Source organism: Bos indicus, chromosome 22, assembly GCF_029378745.1.
Source record: "Bos indicus isolate NIAB-ARS_2022 breed Sahiwal x Tharparkar chromosome 22, NIAB-ARS_B.indTharparkar_mat_pri_1.0, whole genome shotgun sequence".
In the NCBI taxonomy this organism is placed as follows: domain Eukaryota; kingdom Metazoa; phylum Chordata; class Mammalia; order Artiodactyla; family Bovidae; genus Bos; species Bos indicus.
This window is the reverse complement of record NC_091781.1, coordinates 38,526,793-38,546,559: the sequence shown is the minus strand read 5'-3', so window position 1 is coordinate 38,546,559 and position 19,767 is coordinate 38,526,793. Positions and strand designations below refer to the sequence as shown.

Sequence of the window (19,767 nt, the reverse complement as noted above, 5' to 3'; positions counted from 1 at the left end):
TCATTTGCTTTGCTTTTATGTCTCTTCATTTTCACTCATATAGAATGAAGCAGCTACATGTAAAAGCTGGCAAGGGTCCTTGGATAAAGAATCCTTAGACCCCAAGGCACAACTGACATTGTAGATGGTCAGAAGGAAGGCTGTGGTACAAGGACACTCTCCAGATGTGGAGCTTGCCTACAGATGTGCCAAGTCAGTACAACGTCTCAGACCCTTCCTGGGCTCCTAGCACCCGTTAGACAGTACAGCTATCACTAGGAATGAAGGAGTCGCTGAGAAGTGGGGGGATCATCAGAAAGCGCCCAGGCACCGTGTGACACACGTGGTGTGAGAGGCCTGTGCAGGCGCAAAGGGGCACTGAGGAGCCTTATCCAGTCCACACGGGTGAAACAGACTCGCCGTGAATCCTGGGCCTGCCATTCACTAGTTATGTGACTTTGAACAGGTTTCTTCACCTGTCTGAATAACAGTGTTTATATCTGAAATGTGAATGACAAAGCTTAAAAAGTTATTGTGAAGAGGAAGAGATAATAAACATTAATACTTTTTGACCACTGAGCATTCATAGACATACATAGATATGCATACACATATACTCAGCCCATATATATGTATATTTACACACACACATATATGTATATGCATATATACATATATTCCTACACAGATATACATATCAAATTGTATCAGGCACCATGCTACTACTAGCACTCTAATAACAACAATAGCAACAGTCATAGTGGTGAACGCAGAAAAGACCATGCTGCTAGGTGGCATTTACAGGTTACTGGGCACTAAGTTAAGCACTGTATATGCTCTTCCTCCTTTAATCTTTCCACAACCCAGTGAGGCTGGTGCTGCCATTTATTCCCATTTGCTGGACAAAAATGAGATACAGAAGTTCCATCCATAATCAGCAGAACTGAGTTTGAAACCCAGAGCCCACACAACAGGGCTGGATTATCTGGCCCCAAGTGGCGTCAGGGCCGAGGTGAACCCTTCGGGGCCTCTCAGCAGTGAGCACCCTCCACAGACCTCGCTGTACAGCTCACAGTGCTCAGCAGAGCATGGGCCAGAGCCAAGTCCTCCACAGCAGTGGCCACCCCACCATCACCGCCAACGTGGCCTGTACAATGCTGGGAGATGGGTGAAGTGTAGGGAGTGATGGGGGAAGGGTGAGTGTGTTAAACGAGAGAAAGGAGGTCTTGGTAGTTATTGTAAAAATCAGCATCACAGATACTAGAAGCATTTGGGGCACAGCTAGTACAGCTTCCTGGATTGGTTCTTTTACTCAAAGCTGTGCTTAAGTGGCTTCATTGCACTTTCTAGCTTTTATGAATTACATAGACTTACTTTGCTTTGAATGAACCTCCCTGGCATTTAGATTTTTCTTTGAAGTCAGATTCCCCTGGGTTCTTAGCTACCTGTGAAAGGTCAGAGTCAGGGAGATGCTCCCTACACACATTTTTCAGGAAAAAAACTGAACTAAATTACTATATGCTTGGACACTATGCTACTTTATGACCCAGGATAGATGCCAGGTCCAAGAACATTTATTAAGGTGGAGGTGGTATCATTCTCTGGAAGGAGAGGATCCACTCTCATCTGACTTTTGGCAATGCAGGGAGCAGAACTTTTCCATCACAGAAATATTTGGATGCTGTTTCTCACGTAGGCACATCATCATGTTTGCAATGGGACGACGGAATGAGATAGTCATTTTCCTCTGCAGAGAATAGGGTTTAAATGGCAACTCAACATTTAAATGATAGCTTGAAAAACCAGTGGTATTTCACTCCCAGACCTCTGCCTCTAATACTGCAGAAGCTGTAGTATTTGTCTTATGTAATTAGCTCAAAAATTTTGGAATTTTACCCCAAAATGTGGCCAAAAGAACTGGCAAATATCACAGCAGCACTAATGCCACAAGCTGCCGGTGTAAGCTCCAATGTCAACTTCTAATCACATAATTTAAATAACTCAGACTTAATTCCTGGGTGAAATCTGGGGAACTTTAATGTCAACATGAGAGGATTTGGGAAAATGTTTGAGCAGGGATTAAGAAGTCTTTCCTACCAGACTTTTAGAAATGCATTCAGGTCCCTTCATGGGACTTTTAAGGCAGCGTGTCTGATGTTCACAGTGAGGGCTCACACAGCTGTCTGTCTGATGACTCGTTGGATGCTGGTGTGACTGAATTGACACATTACACGGTAGGGCTGCGGGTGGAGGAAAGCCACCTCACACTTGGCTCCTTTCTCTCCGAGGAAGAAAGGACACACATCTGCCTTTGGTTTAATTGCGTGAGGATGAGAATGCTGCTGGCAGAACCACCAAGGTCCCTACCACCTCTTTCCCAGATTCCAAGGTAATCAAAGTAGAAGGGATTCAGAATGCCAGGAGCCCATTCTGCCTGCCACGTGCTACTGCTTCATTTGGGCCTCCGGATGACCTGAAGGGAACGCACAGTAAATTGTGGAAGAGAGAAAGCAGGCTCCAGGAGAGGCAACCGTCAGGGAGGGAGGGGCTGGGACAGTCCTGTCCTGGTGGAACTTCCTGCCCGTCATCTGACTACTGAAAAGAAAGAACATGAAGCTTGGAATTAAAGCACTCAGCTTCCTCCTTACTAGCTAGGTGCGCTCTGGTGCACCACTTACACTTTCTGATGTGCCTGAATTGGGGAGAACTATTGCAATGCCCAGAATTGTCTGTCACAGGTCTGAATAAAGACTTTATGTGAAATCACACAGCCAGTGTGATTTAATAAAGGACCGATTAGCAGAGAGAGGTCAGGATGCAGAGAGGTGAAGGCCTGGGTGAAAGGCATGTCAAACCCTTGGATTGGGATGATGAGGAAATGAAGCTTTGTGTTTGGGATGGCATTTTGGGATGGTAGTGTGCATGATGGTTAAGAGAGAAGGTTCTGGTCACTGAATGACCTTGGCCAAACCCTCTAACGTCTATGCCTCAACCTCTTCTATTATCCTCAGAAGGGGATAATAATAGCACCTTTCTCATAAACATAAAGTTGTTGGAGGGTCATATAGGTTCTCAGGTGTAAAATGATTAGGAGAGAGTTGGGCACATAGTAAACACCACACAAGCAACAGTTTTTTGGGTATATCTTCAAGCAGCTTCCAATTTATAATGACCACTCTACCCACAGCCCTGCTTTTAGAGTTAGAATCCTCACCCTCAGTGATGTATCACCAGCATCCACGTGTTTCATTAAGACCCTTACTCCCTTTCATGGTGGATTGATCAACTGCTCCGGGGGCTGGCCCTTGAACTAAGCTGGGTCATTCAGAGGCCTGACTCTTGAGATTGTGAATGTGCAAGGGGTAGTGAAAAAAGGGGAAAGAGGAGAGAGGGAGAGAGACAGGTTGATTGTCTGAATCATCTCCTATCTGGCCATAATGAAAACCTGTGGAATAGCCATGTTTCTCATTTGAGAAGCAAATAAAGATGATTTGCAGAGAAAGAAGGAATAATGAGTGGGACACACAGACTCAAGAGAAGAGGGGAAACCTTGACCCCTGGGTGGCCCCTGGTTCCACATCCTTCCTAGATCTTGGCTATACCTTGCCCATGGGCTCTGTGAGACATTCCCTAATTCTTAGAGTCGACACCCTCTTGTAAAAAGCTTCCCTGTGTTGGAGCTTCTAATTTGCAATCCAGACACTCATCTTATAATTCAGAGGACAGAGTGAATTATGTATGGCAGATGACATCTATCTCCAGGAATTTCTGGTTATGATATTTACAGGAGCTGAAGTTCAGCCATATGGGTTGAATTGCACACCCTCAATAAAATTCACTGTGATGCTAGAAATAGAAAAATCAGGACATGCTGAAAGAAGACAAGCAAGGGTGCTTTGTTTCAATATCTCTTAACGACCTAGCTCTTCTCTAAGAACTTGATACTTTATTTAATTTCTAGTAGACAAGATAGTTCGCACTCTTCCTTAGTATTAGCCAGGTTAGTTTAAGCAGAAGGAGAATTTATTTTCCTTGGCATTCCACTAAACGGGACAAAAAGTAGTTCTACAGCTGCAGGTTAAGGCAAAGTAGATCTAGGGGGTTTGAACATCTTGAGGATCTCAGGATAGTCTGTCTGTTTACTTCTGTATACTGGCTCCACTCTTTTCTCTTCTCTTCCCTACATGGAAGAACTGAACATGACTGCAAACATCTTGTCACCACTACACAACACAGCTCTGTTCGTTCATGGTCCATAGGTCTCAGGGGTTTCATTGGTCAGGTGCACCCATTTCTGGACCGATCACTGGTGGCCAGGACAGGCTGGAAGCTGCGACTGATTTCACTTGCATGAGGAGCTCACTGCCAGGACAAAGTAACTCCTTGGCCTCCAAGGAGGCCAAGCGTGTGAATGAATATTGCAAAAGAAGACAGTAAATGTCCAGGACAGCAGAAGATAGTAGTGGGCAGACTCACAGAAATCCTCCTGAATGTTTAAATATACCCTCAATATACTCTGAAATTATTCTCCATTCTTTGTAAATTTTGACCCAGATTCACGTCAGTTGCGTATTTCCCTGTTCAAGAAAGTCTAGTTCTAAGTTGTCAGTGGTACTCTATTTGGTGTCAGAGTATCCAGTGATGTGGGCCAGGGGAGAGAATTTCTTCATTTACTGATCAGAAATGAGCAACTTGGCTCACTATGCTAACAGCTGTTCATCCATGATATTTTAAAAATTAAAATCAGCCTACGTGAGTTTCTAAAATTATCTTGTTAAGCCTCAAAGTAAACAAGACAACTAAAATAAAGGTGCCATGAGCTCATTTTGGAAGTGTGTATAAAATTTTAAGTCGCTTGAATACTTACTAGCTGTGGATATAATAGCTGCCTAAGAGCAAACCCTAACCTCTATTTTCTGAATAATCTGCCAAGGAGACACTGACTTTAGAGAAGTACATGATGTTTACTCCCACATTAAGCAGGATTTTCAAACTGAGAGTCTTTTACACTACCTTTAACCAAACAACTGTATACTATTTTTAGCCACCAGACTGACTCGAATATAAACTTTGAAGGTGTCCAAAAACTAGATGCAAAATATTTCAACAAAAGTGCTTGAGCATGAAAGGGAATTTTCCTGCTTCTTGGAATCTCCCTTGGGTTTCTCCTCCAGTAGAATTCCTTTCCATGTGTGCAAATCCTGATACACTTCTTCCCATAAAGAGGAAGGCTGGATGCCAAGCTCGACTCTGTGTCCATCTTGCCCATCCTCAATTCCCACAGCCCCCACCCTCACGTGCACACAAGGCCTGTGGCTACCATAGGAATCAGTAGGCTGCTATTATTTAAAACGTTGATATTTTGTTCTTCATGGATATTTTTGCATTGGTTATGATTTTTAAAGTATTGCATTAAAATATTATTTTGATGCCCACATCCTCCCACCCGGAATTTTTAAATTCTGAATCTGAGGTGAGTATCTCACCTTGTTCCAGTCCTGATACTTAGTCAGACTTGAGTTAAAGGTCTAGTGCAGTCTCTTAACTATTACAGAACTGCTTAGCTTAGGTTTTTCCCTTCTCTAAAACAAGAATAACTGAAATGTCATTACAGGACCGTTTGGAGGACTGAATGAGATGGTACATGTAAAGCATTTAACATGCTTGACACAAAGGCAATACTAATAAACACCACTAGCGTGACTACTGTGAATAACCACACAAACGAACAGCAGAAGAGCACGTAACACTTAGGCTCATGGTCATCATTAGGAAGGCAAAACCCCAACTCTAAAGCAATCCTACCTACTGGGAGACTCAGTCATCACTCATCATTCTCAGTCATCAGAATCACCACTCCATGAACTGTCATTATAAGGGTTTACATACAGCAAAAAAGAAAGCACAAAAGTGGGGAGGACAAGCTCTTAGAGAAGGGGTCTTAAATTGAGGACTGAAGGCTGAGTAGGACGGCGTGATAAGTAGAAGAGAGGAGGAAGGTCATTCCAGGTTAAAACGCTAGTGAGTACAAAAACAGTGGGGCTGGAAAGGGCCTGGACACGTTAGAGGGAGACATTCTGTGCAGCTGGAATGGGGAGTCCTGGTGGGAAAGTAATGGGAGGGTGAGGCCAGTAAGGAAGGACACGGTCTGTGGATTAAGAGCCTTGAATGTCATTCTAAAGGAGCAAGCTTCTGTTCTGGGGACAGTGGAGTATTCTATTGAAGGATCCTGAGGCTCTGTTTTGAGATGTCCATATACAAGGTTTAGAATGACAATTATGTGCAGGATGGACAGAAAATGGCGAGGGAGTGGATCCCTATTTGGAGGCTACTGTAAGATCCAGGCCTGGAAGATGAGGACCTGAACTGAAGCACCAGCAGTGGTGCTGGAATGCAGTAAAAGGGATCTGACCCACGTTTGGGAGGCAGAATCAACGAGCTGAGTGGCAGACTGAGTGTGGAGTGTTGTGGGGAGGAAGGAGAAATCGACAATAACCAGGAGGTGTCATCCACAGTAATTAGACAGAGGCCACGTGAAGAGGAGTAAAAGTAGGTATGGGCACTCAGTCAGAGGAAGAAGGTAAGGAGTGAGATTTTGAACACATCCAACTTAAAATGAAGGGGATTATCAAAGTGGAAATGCTCAGCAGACGGGTGGAAACATAAGGCAGGGACTCGGAAGGAAGGTGAGGCTGGATCTGAGTATGGATTGGAGTACAGGAAATACATGCATTGTCTCAAGGACAGTGGCCCTGAGGAGGAGGGCTGAGGACTCCATCAGGATGACTGTCCTCATCTTTCTTCCTCTCTGATTCTCAGTTTTGTCTTTCCACAGCCCTCAACAGTCAGTGTTCTCCCTGTGTGGGACTCAGCTCTGGTTCCCCAGCACATGTCCCCAGAGTTTCCTTACCCTGGCTATTTGGTCTGCCATTTGGAGACGGCCGTCCAGCTCTCGTCTGATCTGGGCTGCTTGCTCATCCGGATTGTCCAGCTGCACAAAAGCACAAACATGGAGACTTTGAATTTGGGTGACGACAAAAGCCCAGGAACTCATGACTTTACAATTAACACTCTTACTCTTTGCTCCCATGGACCTATTTCACTAAAACTTAAGTACTGTGTGACAGACAAATCCTTTTAGACAGTGTGATGGGGTAGGCAGGCTGCTCCTAAGAAAGGCATCTGAATGAACTTGTATAGAATCACTTATGAACTTCTAGGCAGTAGTGTTTCTAATGAGGGCCTGATGCAACACTTCTGTTTGGGGTCCAACGAAGACAGTGTTCACAGGGCAGACATACAGGGAAGGAGATGGTAATATAACCATTAGCGATTCATGGAGCAGACACAGTTCGCATCCAAAACACCTACATAGCATATATCCTGCTGCTCTCCCACCCTTGGACCATGGATGATTAGTCAGTTTCTGCATCCTTTCTCTCTGAGCCCTGAGACCTTCTCAACCAGCACTCCAGGTGGCGGCAGCCTCTCAGGTGGTGTTGATACCTTATATACACTACTATGTATAAAATATTGATAGATAACTAATAGAATCGACTGTATCGCATCGGGAACTCTACTCAATGCTGTGTGGTGACCTGCACGGTGAGGAAATCCAAATCAGAGGGGATATATGCCTACGTGCAGCTGATTCACTCTGTTATACAGCAGAGACTGACACAACAGCGTAAAGCAACTGTATTCCAATAAAAATCCATGAAAAATTAAACAGTATAGAAGTAAGTGCATGTCTCCTTCTAACTAATCAAATGCATGCCTTAGAAACTATACTGAGTATGCTTCAAAAGGAGTTTACCCATGAACTGTTTGTGAAATTTGAGGTTAGTTACCCACTCAGCCAACTTTTGGCACATCTATATTAAAATTACATGTGATTAAAAAAAAAAAAGAAATCTATCTTTGTCTTTTCTGATGGGGAGACAATCCCCTAACTTCTCTGGTGTCAGTTTTACCATCTACAGAATAAAGGTGTTCGTTATGTAATCTCCAGCATCCCTTTGCCGTATTTCTACAAATCTGTGAAAGATATTGCAAGTATTTCTACAAAGGGCCATATAACGAAGACTCTAGGCTTTGAGGGCCATAAGGTCTCTGCTGCCGTGATTCAATTCCTCCAACGAAGCATGAAAACAGACACAGACAATATCTGAATAAATGAGCGGTGCTGTGTTCTAATAAAGTTTTATGAACAACAGGTGGTGGGCCATAGTTACTGATCCCTGCTCTAGGAATTAAAAGTTCTGTCTTCATTTCTAAGCAAGCTTAGCATTACCCTTCAAACTGTAATGAGTCTGCTTTGTTCAGTAATTGATACATTATTTTACTCACAGAAGAGTTTAATAAGTATGGAACAGTGACATTCAAAAGGGATGTGCTCTATTCTTCATTTCAGAACATGTTAACTCACAACAAAAAGTCAATTAAGAACTTGTGAGTTTTCTAAGTCTTTTTCTTTCAAGAGCCATTTTTATTCAGAAACTTGAAGATGAAAACCCAACTCCACACTTAAAAAAAAGAAACTCATCTACGCTATGAAATAGTACAGAAAGTAAGTTATGTCTCAGTTCAGTTCAGTCACTCAGTCATGTCTGACTCTTTGTGACCCCATGGACTGCAGCATGTCAGGCTTTCCTGTCCATCACCAACTCCTGGAGTTTACTCAAACTCATGTCCATTGAGTTGGTGATGCCACCCAACCATCTCATCCTCTGTCATCCCCTTCTCCTCCCACCATCAATCTTTCCCAGCATCAGGGTCTTTTCAAATGAGTCAACTCTTTGTATCAGGTGGCCAAAGTATTGGAGTTTCAGCTTCAGCATCAGTCCTTCCAATGAATATTCAGGACTGATTTCCTTTAGGATGGACTGGTTGAATCTCCTTGATGTCCAACAGACTCTCAAGAGTCTTCTCCAACACCACAGTTCAAAAGCATCAGTTCTTTGGTGTTCAGCTTTCTTTATAGTCCAACTCTCACATCCACACATGACTACTGGAAAAAACATAGCTTTGATAAGACGGACCTTTACTGGCAAAGTAATGTCTCTGCTATTTAATATGCTGTCTAGGTTGGTCATAACTTTTCTTCCAAGGAGTAAGCGTCTTTTAATTTCATGGCTGCAGTCACCATCTGCAGTGATTATGGAGTCCAAAAAAATAAAGTCTCACTGTTTCCACTGTTTTTCCATCTATTTGCCATGAAGTGATGGGACCAGATGCCATAGTCTTAGTTTTCTGAATGTTGAGTTTTCAGCCAAGTTTTTCACTCTCCTCTTTCACTTTCATCAAGAGGCTCTTTAATTCTTCGCTTTCTGCCATAAGGGTCACGCCATCCACATATCTGAGGTTATTGATATTTCTCCTTGCAATCTTGATTTCAGCTTGTGCTTCATCCAGCCCAGCATTTCGCATGCTGTACTCTGCATATAAGTTAAATAAGCAGGGTGACAATATACAGCCTCAATGTACTCCTTTCCCTATCTGGAACCAGTCTGCTGTTTCATGTCCAGTTTTAACTGTTGCTTCCTGACCTGCATACAGATTTCTCAAGAGGCAGGTCAGGTGGCCTGGTATTCCCATCTCTTCAAGAATCTTCCACAGTTTGTTGTGATCCACATAGTCAAAGGCTTTGGTGTAGTCAATAAAGCAGAAGTAGATGTTTTTCTGGAACTCTTTTGGTTTTTCGATGATCCAACGTAGAAAGTCAAGAAATACCTAGAGTAACAGGCAAATTTGGCCTTGGAGTACAGAATAAAGCAGGGCAAAGGCTAATAGAGTTCTGCCAAGAGAACGCACTGGTCATAGCAAACACCCTCGTTCAACAACACAAGAGAAGAGTCTACACATGGACATCACCAGATGGTCAATACTGAAATCAGACTGATTATTTTCTTTGCAGCCAAAGATGAAGAAGCTCTACACAGCCAGGAAAAACAAGACTGGGAGCTGACTGTGGCTCAAATCATGAACTCCTTATTGCCAAATTCAGACTTAAATTGAAAAAAGTAGGGAAAACCACATTCAGATATGACCTTAATCAAATCCCTTATAATTATACAGTGGAAGTGAGAAATAGAGTCAAGGGATTAGATCTGATAGACAAGAGTGCCTGATGAACTATGGACGGAGGTTCGTGACACTGTACCAGGAAGCAGGGATCATGACCATCTCCAATAAAAAGAAATGCAAAAAGGCAAAATGGTTGTGTGAGGAGGCCTTACAAATAGCTATGAAAAGAGAAGCCAAAGGCAAAGGAGAAAAGGAAATATATACCCATTTGAATGAAGAGTTCCAAAGAACAACAAGGAGAGATAAGAAAGCCTTCCTAAGTGAACAATGCAAAGAAATAGAGGAAAACAATAGAATGGGAAAGACTAGAGATCTCTTAAGAAAATCAGAAATACCAAGGGAACATTTCATGCAAAGACGGGCACAATAAAGGACAGAAATGGTATGGACCTAACAGAAGCAGAAGATATTAAAAAGAAGTGGCAAGAATACACTGAAGAATTATACAAAAAAGTTATGTCTACTATGATGTAAATAAGAAAACTGGATAATTTACAATCATTTTTTCTCTGAAGTACCATGAATAGTCTTCATTGGTTTGTTTTATAAAACATACCTGGCTTTATGCTTTTTATCACCCTATTCAATTAAGGAGTTGCCTTATCTTCTCTCTTCCATGGTTTTTTTTTTAAATTAATCAATTTTTTTATTGAAGGATAATTGCTTTACACAATTTTTCTGTTTCAGCATTTTGATGAGCAGAACTATTTTCTAGATCATGAAGACTGGATTGTAACTTTTGGCCATATATCTAGTATTTCTCAAAGGGTGTTCTGCTGAACAACAACCTTATTAGATACTCCAGAAGAAAGGACTTGGAAAGGCTCCAAAAGAATGTTAGATAAGCCTGGAAAATGCTGTGTTGAAATACAGTTTCTAAGTTCTTCAGTAAGGAAAACTGTCAGATTTTCAAACAATTCAACTACTACTTAACTTAAAATTCTATTTTTTTGCATAATGCCCAAAGAACAAGAGTTGGAAATCCTGTTCTAAATTAATCAGCAGTCACAGCACTGACCAGTGGGCCCTCCATCACTGCCCGATAACCAGCGCACAGAGGAAACCTGGTATCCTCAGGGCTGGTTTACGCTCCAGTGAAGTGCTTTTCAGTCTCTTTCTTGGAAGCGTCAGACCTCTTCATATCCAGGTGAAAATCCACTGGGAACACTTAGAAATGTCTTGTTCAAAATATATATGATATATATATATATATATGATATATCTGACTACTTCACTGAGAAGAAGCAAATTTGGTTAGAGGCTACAGTTACGGGTTCTGTCAGAAGATATGGTGCTCACCGAGGTTAAAACTGAAAAGAGAAAAAATGTTTTATGAAAATTCTCAGAGGTGTCTGAGGGCTCCCACTGGCCTCACCAAATACAACTACAAATGGCAAAGAAAGCCAGCAGTGAAGATGACGAGCAGGCTAGGTCTACATGAAACGCCATTCATTCATGCGTTGGTTTACTTATTCATTCATCAAATTTTTATGGAATGTCTTGCTATGCGTGATATTGGAATACAGAAAGGAACAAGACGGACCCAGCCCCTGACTCTATGCAGCTCAAAATCTAGAAAGAATAGCTATGATTATTTTAATTTGGACACAAAAGAGAAGGGATTAGAATTTACTGATGCCTATTTCAAGAGCAGGTATTGTATGACGTATATTAAACCCTTTTCTCAGGGGTTCCAAGAAATAAATCTTAACATGCATTCTCCCAGGAAAAGGATTCTGGGCCAGGAAACATTGCTTCCTCCTGAAAATTCATAACACATATTTACATAATTAATATTTAGGGAAATTCTGTAGTAAATAAGCCTACTTAACTGCATTTAATATTGTCTTTGACATAGTTATTGCAGTGAAAACAAGTGTTCCACAAGGTAGTGTGGGAAACTCCCCATGCAAAACATCTTTATGAGGAAGGTACCTTCATCACCACCATCTTATAGATGAGGAAACAGTCTCTGTAATGTACAAGAATGTAGTAAAATGGCATGAGCCATGTGAAATGGAATTGGCCCTGCCTCAACCTGAATCTCTTTTTGTTCTGCTTAATGTTGACTTTCTTTTTTTAGTGTGTTGTTCTGGTTTTCTTTTTGGCCCTGACAATTAACTCCTCACTCTTACTTTGTTTAATTCAATACAAAGAATCCCCACCGCCCCATGACTGGGGGGAAGAAAAATATCTACCCTCTGTTTCCTATCGTGACTGATTTCCTCTGGGCAGGCTGCAGCAGTGCCAGAGGCCTCCCTAAGAAATGACAGCAACGGGCATGTCCTTATCCTGGCTCTGCCACTTAGTAGCTGTGTGACCTTGGGCAAGTTACTTAACCTCTCTGTGCTCAGGCCTCCTCATCTGAATAATCAGGATAATAAGCCTACCACGGAGTAATGAGGATTCACTGAGACCACAGATATAAAGCATGTGGCCCACTCCTTGGCACGCAGCAAACGCTTAGAAAATAGTGGCTGCTGGCTGTGTTCTAAGAACAGCTCATGCTGGCTGTAATTCTGACATGGCCCACAGTGGGGCATCAAAGATTCAGAGAGAAGGTGCCGGATGGGCTAGTGTCCCTGCCAGGTGTGGATGTGGGTGTCTTGGTCTAATCTTCTGTGCCCAAAAACGAAACTGATAGGGGCTTCCATTTCTGGACAAATTTCCTCGGCTTTTCAGTGTATCCTACTTTCTCCAGGGTCAAGTCCTTTGCTCTGTTGGACTTTAATTAGCAGGAGTGACCAGAAGGTGGACACTGCTGCCTGAGAGTTAATGATCTGAAGGAAAGACAGAAGGAGAAATGCAACCAAAGCTCCCGAAAATAGTCTGGTGTGAGAGAGGGGGCCAACCTCCACCAAAAGGCTCCACAGACCCACTGGATGAGGCCCCTCCACAATAAAGAGAAATCAAGTAATTATTTTCAAGAGCTGAAAAGAAAAAGCCAGCAAGGGGCTTCCATGGAAACAAGGTTCTGTTTACCTTGCTGGTCTTTTCCACCAAGGAAAGGAGAGATCCATTGGCGAACCAGGTCAAGGGCAAACCTTTCCTGCCGACAGCTCATTAGGGTTAAAATATGTACATGTGCATGAAGGCTTTTTACCTAATTAGCCAAATAATCTTCCTACTAGCAGGGGTCAGACAGAGGCAATGTGGTTGTTTTGATTTGCCAGCCAAGCAAAAGAAACCATTTCCCTGGGCTTTTCTTTTAAAGTGATGGAGGACTAAGCTCGGCACAGGGTTAATGGAGACAGGTATCACCTCAGCCAGGGGTTCAAGCCCATCCAGAGGTCTAGGATTCTCTCCACTCACCGCTATGCCCTTTCGGTCACTGTAGACACGAGAACTCAGCCCATCACGGCTGTCGGGCCATGTGGCACTGGCAGGAACGCCGCACGGTGGAGGACCCCCAGGGGGAGTCTGTGCCCACCTATCCCAATCCTTGGCTGCAGGACCCTGTCATCTCTCTTAACCTCTCTGAGTCTCAGTTTTTTGACTGCAGAGGGAGGACTATTTTTCACCTTGCACAGCTACGGAAAGGACTGAATGAGACCTTGTGCTTCAAGGGAAGTCAAGCTGACTTGGGTTCAAACCTTGACTCTGCAATTTCCTTACTCAAAGGGATCAAACAGGTGACTGAACCCTTCTAAGCCTCGGTTTCCTTGTCTGTGAAAAGGGGAGAAGGTAAGATACCCACCTCGGTGTGCTTAGAGCATGATGGAATGGGATGATTATGGTGTGCACATACGAGATCCTATAGCTTAGCAACTCGCTTCTAGAATGAACTCTTCTGAGGATGGGTGTTCACCAGATGCTACCTCCCCTCCATGCCCTTTGCGATGTATGAAAGAAACCAGGCTGGGCGACGAGGGAGCCCTGGTGTGGACCAGAGGCACTTGTGTTCTGTTCATGACTTGAACTTAGCCAGAAGATGTCAGGCCAGAGTCACGGCCTCTCTGTCCACAACCCTGTCATCTGTTAAACAACAAACCCTAAGAGGTTATGTTCCAGGAGTCTCTGAAAAGCCTAGAGGAGCATTTCTCAAAGCTACACTCTGGGGAACACGAGTCCTAGGGACCCTCCATGAGATAGGGTTCTGTGTGTTCCTCTCTCCTCTTTCTGAGAAGCAAGAAGACACCTAAGTGGGAAATCCTGCATGAAGGCAAGGTTGTATGGGTCCATATTTCCCAAACATATCTGACCACATGGGTAGTACATGTGAACACCGCACTCATTTTGGGCCATGCTCGCCTAGGCAGTTCTCCCATGCGCCTCATTTTTCTCATGTCCATGACAGAATCTGGTGTGGGGGGAGAAGAGAAGGAGGCAGGGAGGAAGCACCTACACTATGCAAGTAAGTCTGTGTCTTAGTGAAAAGGGACCCATCTGGGAGGCCCCGTCTGACATCTGGGGTGACGGAGACGTCATGCCAGGGCCTGGGCACGCAGCCCCCTCACTGGCTTCACAAGCCCTGGAGGACAGCCTTGCCAGTGCTCCCGGAGACAGCCTTGCATACCAGCTTTCCCTAGGGATGCCTCAGTGCTCTGGGGCTCACACATGATCATTTTGTGGAGGCGAGTCCATCTCTGGACTCATCCAGTCATCACTGTTACTGCCACAAAGCAACCCACCATCAAGCGAAGAAAGGACTGTGATTCAAATATGCAGAAAATTGAAATAAACAGGCAGAGTACTCGATGCATTGTTTGAGTAATTGTTCTGCTTTCTGGACAAATCTATAGTCCTCAGCCTCAGAGCAAATGGACCGAGTTCAGTCTCAGGACTACACTGACATGACCCAGAACTGTGGCTGGAAGGAGATTCAGAGATGACACAGTGACTTCAGGGTAGAGACCCCGCTGAGCTCTGCGGCTTGTCGGGCACCACATTCCCCCTCTGTCCTCCGCCCAGGCCTGAGGAAGGGCTGGCTTGCTGCTGCGGCTGCTGCACACACTATCTGCCACACCTGGAGCACTTACCCTTGTCTCCTCCTTGACTTAAGCCTAACCTCCTCCATCCTTCAGTTTGGCAGCAAACCTTCTCTGATCATACGAGACTCGCTGAGTTCCCACTGCCATACACTCTCCCAGTGCGGGCACGTTCCCTTCATCAGCATTCACTGCAATTATAGTTTTACATCCACTCATGAGACGATGTGTTGTCCACCTACTAGACTGTAAACTCTGTGAGGGCAGGGGATGTGATTTTGCTCACCTCTGCATCCCTGGCACCCAGCCTGGTGCCAACTACAGAGTGTGCTCTGATGACTGCCTGAGTTAAAGGAGTAAAGGACTGAGTTAATGAACTGTGACCAGAAGGAAAGTAACCCACCCACAGTCACAGCATCATCATCAGTGATGAGGCTGGGACTATGTTCCCAACCTGCTCACTTCCAGGCTCTGTCTGCCTGCTTAGCGCTGTGTCCTGCCATGGGCCGCTTTCCCTGAAATACATAAAGTTGAACTTGGCTGGCTTATACCCAGTCACATCGCTGATAAAGCATCCTTAATTCTGGGCTACTGGGGACCAAGGCAGGTGCGCCTATCAGCAGCTGCAGGGCAAGCCACCTGCTGACCTGAGTTTAGCTCCATCTATCCCCCTTGTTTCCTTTCTACTTCCCAGGCTGCTCCCTTGGTGCCCAGGGACTGGTGTCTGAGAGGGAGGCTGCCAGGAGCGACTGCAGAGGAGAGCAGAGGCCCCTCCCGGCATTCCACCCCCTCACCCCACCCCACCCCATCCTCCACAGGCCTGTTTTTTTTTTTTTATCCTCCTTCAGAGACAAACTGCTCCAGCCAATGCTGCCTTCCTGGTGCACTGCGGTCTGGAAAGTTACAGCCAGGACACAGTCAGTTTCCACCCAGGGGGTGTGGGTGCCGGAGCTCAAGACTCAAGAACACGCTGAGGTCTGGTCAGGCCTGTGTTACTACCTTCAGTGCCTGGCTGCCGCCTCCAAGCTCCTGTCCTCCTGTCTCTTACAGCCCATCTCCCCTCTGTCCACCTCCATCGTGGAGGCTGTGGAAGAGGGTCACACCTCTTTTGTCCAAGATCAATTGCTGCCTTTCCGCTTTGAAGCCGAGCAACATTGAACAAGTTATTCGATGTCTCCAAGTCTTCACTTTAAATTTTTCAACTCTGTTAACTCTATCATGGGAATAATAATGAGAATACCTCCTTCATAGGGTTGATGAGAGGTTAAACATACACATAGTATATGTACGATGCTTAGCAGAGTGCCTGGCACACACTTTCTGTAAATCTTAGCAGCTATTAGCACTTGGCATTCTGCAGCCCGTATACTTCATCCTTACACAAGTTCGGATTCTATTAACACTTAAAATGGCAGAACAGGTTTCCCCTACTTCCATGCAGGAAAGCAAGCTTCAAAAGATGAAGTCATTTGCTGGTAGTTTCAAAGACAGCTGACCCTGCACAGAGGGTATAACCCTGAGAAAATAGAGCACCAGAAATCCTGGTTTTTTAGAACCAGAAAACCTTAAGATCAAACCCCACCTTTATCACATACTCACTGTGTGACCAAGGCCAGGGAACTCAACCTCTCTGAGCATCTGTACCTGGAACTCTAAAATAATTTCCTCAGGAGACTCCTATGATGACAATCATAATAGACATTTCCACACTCTAGGATTTTGACACATTGTAGGTTTATTATTACTTCTATTGTTATTACTGGGGGTGAACCTGATGAAATCTGCAGCCTTGCCTCCGATATAAGTCTTTATGAGGGCTCTGTTTCAGGGTAATTTGTGGACTTTGGTATCCCATGCACACTCAATTATATTCTGTTTTCATAAAAAACATTCAACATTAGTGGAAAAGGTAAAATAAGACCATTAGTGTCTTTCTTTCCCATTCCTTATTCCCTCTCCAAGAGCAGACCTTGTGTAGGTCAAAGTCTCCATTCTGAAGGATGCACCTCTCCTTGATTGCAAAAGGCAAGGTTTAGCTCCCAGAGTCTGCCAGCCAATAAGAACATCCTCCACATCTGAGTCACCCATTTTATGTCTTTGCTGGCTTCTGGCAATGCAGTAAATATAACCCAAGAGCTCCAAATGCAGCAATTCTCTGAGTGAGCAGCAAATAAATATATAAAAATATCCTGGAAAGGAAACCAATCCATTCCTTTATGATCCTGCAGTGCTCAACCAGCCTCCCCTACCCCCACCCAAGTCCTGCAATGACCTCACTCTGCCTTCCACCATGTCAAATCTAATGTATCATTCAGGGGGCTGGTTCCAGACCAGTATTCTTCAATGAAGCCCTCCTGGATTGCTTTGGTCACATATCAACTTGCTCTTGTAGGCAGCGCTGGCCTGTCTAGCATCTCAACCTTCTCTGTGTCACATGTTTTGGATTTCTTTTCCTGCCACAATAATTGTTCAGTTCAGTTCAGTTGTTCAGTCATGTCCGACTCTATGTGACCTCTTGGACTGCAGCGCGCCAGGCTTCCCTCTTCATCACCAACTCCCTGAGCTTGCTCAAACTCATGTCCATCGATTTGGTGATGCCATCCAACCATCTCATCCTCTGTCATCCCCTTTTCCTCCTGCCTTCAATCCTGCCCAGCCTCAGGGTCTTTTCCAATGAGTCTGTTCATCGCATCAGATGGCCAAAGAACTGGAGTTTCAGTTTCAGCATCAGTCCTTCCAATGAATATTCAGGACTGATTTTCTTTAGGATTGACAGTAGGGCACAACAGTCAGGGACCCAGGGAACTTTTCCAGAAACAGTCAGACCTGGTCTCAAATCTTTGCTCTGCCATTTACTAGCAGACAATATATTCTCTGTGTCTGCTGCTTCATCTGCAAAGTGGGAGTCCTAATACTAACAATGCCAACAGCAGAGGTTTATAGTGAGAATAAAAGAAGATGGTACTCATAAGGCACTTAGCGCAGTGCCTCAAATATGATGCGAGGACACAGAGTCAGGCTATCATTTAGTACTTTTGGGGCTAGAGCCTATGAATTTTGTCCAGCATGAAGGATGCAGCTGTGCTTTTTATGGATCATTTTAATGATCTTTACTGCTGGGGCTGAGAGATGCTCCAGTTCACTTAGACCATCCTGAGGACATAGAGATCAAAGCCACTGAGAGAGCAGGCGTTGTCTAGCAGGGTGAGAGTGTGGCCACTGAAGCTCGGCATACAGAGGCAGCAGCTGGTTTCTGTGCTTGGGACTAGGTTGGTTTATTCCTTCTTAACTATGAAGTCATGTCTACTGTATCTCCTGAATCCATCTAATCTGTTCATCCACTTTTCTAGGGCAGGTTACCACTGTCTCCACCATGAAGCACTGGTCTGTTTGCCTGCATCCTTTCTGACAAAGCAGTTCTCAATCTGGCCCATACATGAGAAACATCTGGGGGACAGGAAAGACAATCCTGATACCCAGACTACACCCAGATCAACTAAATCAGACATTTGGCTTGGGGCTCAGGCAGGCATCATTTTTCTTAAAACCTGTTCAGATGATTCCAACATGCAGTAAAGGTTGACAGTCTTTACCAAAAGCCAGTGGTTCTCAAACTATGGTGAGAATCCACCAAAGAAATTGTTAAAAGAGAGTTTTGGGCCTCATTCATAGAGAGCCTTGATTCAGTAAGTCTGGGGTGAGAATCAAGAATTTACTCATTCTGAGTGATGCTGATGCTGAGAACTGCACTCTGAGGGGATTCCTGTAGTGTATTCTGCTCATCTTGCTGGAATGCGCATTTGCTCACATTTCTCTCATGCTTAAGCCCCTACAGTAATACTCTATTATCCTTGGCAACAGGAATCTGAGATCCTTATCACAGAAGACTATACTACAAAGCTATAGTCATACAAACAGTATGGTACTGGGACAAAAACAGAAATATAGATCAATGGAAAGGACAGAAATCCCAGTAATAAACCCACACATCTATGGTCAATTAATCTTTGACAAAGGAGGCAAAACTATATAATGGAGAAAGATAGCGTCTTCAATAAATATGGCTGGGAAAATTGAATGTTTACATGTAAAATAATGAGATTAGAACATGCTTTAACACCACACACATACACACACACACACACACACACACACACACACACACACACAAACTCAAAATGGATTAAAGACCTAAATGTAAAACCTGATACTATCAACTCTCAGAGGAAAACACAGGAAGAACACTCTTGACATAAATTGCAGCAATATATTTTTTTTCAATCAGCCTCCTACAGCATTGGAAATGACAAAAACAAACAAACAGAACCTAATCAAACTCAAAATCTTCAGCACAGCTAAGTAAACCATAAACAAAATGAAAATACAATTTGTAGAATGGGAGAAAAGATTTTCAATGATGTAACTGACAAGGGATTAATCTTCAAAATCTACAAACAGCTCATGAGGCTCAATTAAAGAAAAATTCTATAAAAAAAAATGGGCTTAAACAGACATTTCTCCAAAGAAGAAACACAGACAGCCAAGAGGCACATGAAAAGATGTTTAACACTGCTAAATTATTAGAGAAATGCAAATCAAAACTGCAATGAGGTATCACTTCATACCAATCAGAATGATGAGCATCAAAAAATCTATAAACAATAAAAGGTGGAGCGAGTGTGAAGAAAAGAGAACCCTCCTACACTGCTGATGGGAATGTATATTGGTACAGGCATTATGGAGAACAGTATCGAGGTTCCTTAAGAAACTAAAA

At 43.8% G+C, this 19,767-nt stretch overlaps 1 protein-coding gene across 21 annotated transcripts in view; it reads right to left on the bottom strand.

Moving 5' to 3' along the window:
• The window catches only part of CADPS (calcium dependent secretion activator), a 471,836-nt gene that overhangs the window by 252,834 nt on the left and 199,235 nt on the right, over positions 1-19,767 (bottom strand). For all 21 annotated transcript variants that reach the window (XM_070776392.1, XM_070776396.1, XM_070776397.1 and 18 more), the window contains exon 4: positions 6,890-6,970. In XM_070776392.1, the coding sequence (XP_070632493.1) occupies positions 6,890-6,970 (81 nt within the window). The remainder of the gene's footprint in view (positions 1-6,889; positions 6,971-19,767) is intronic.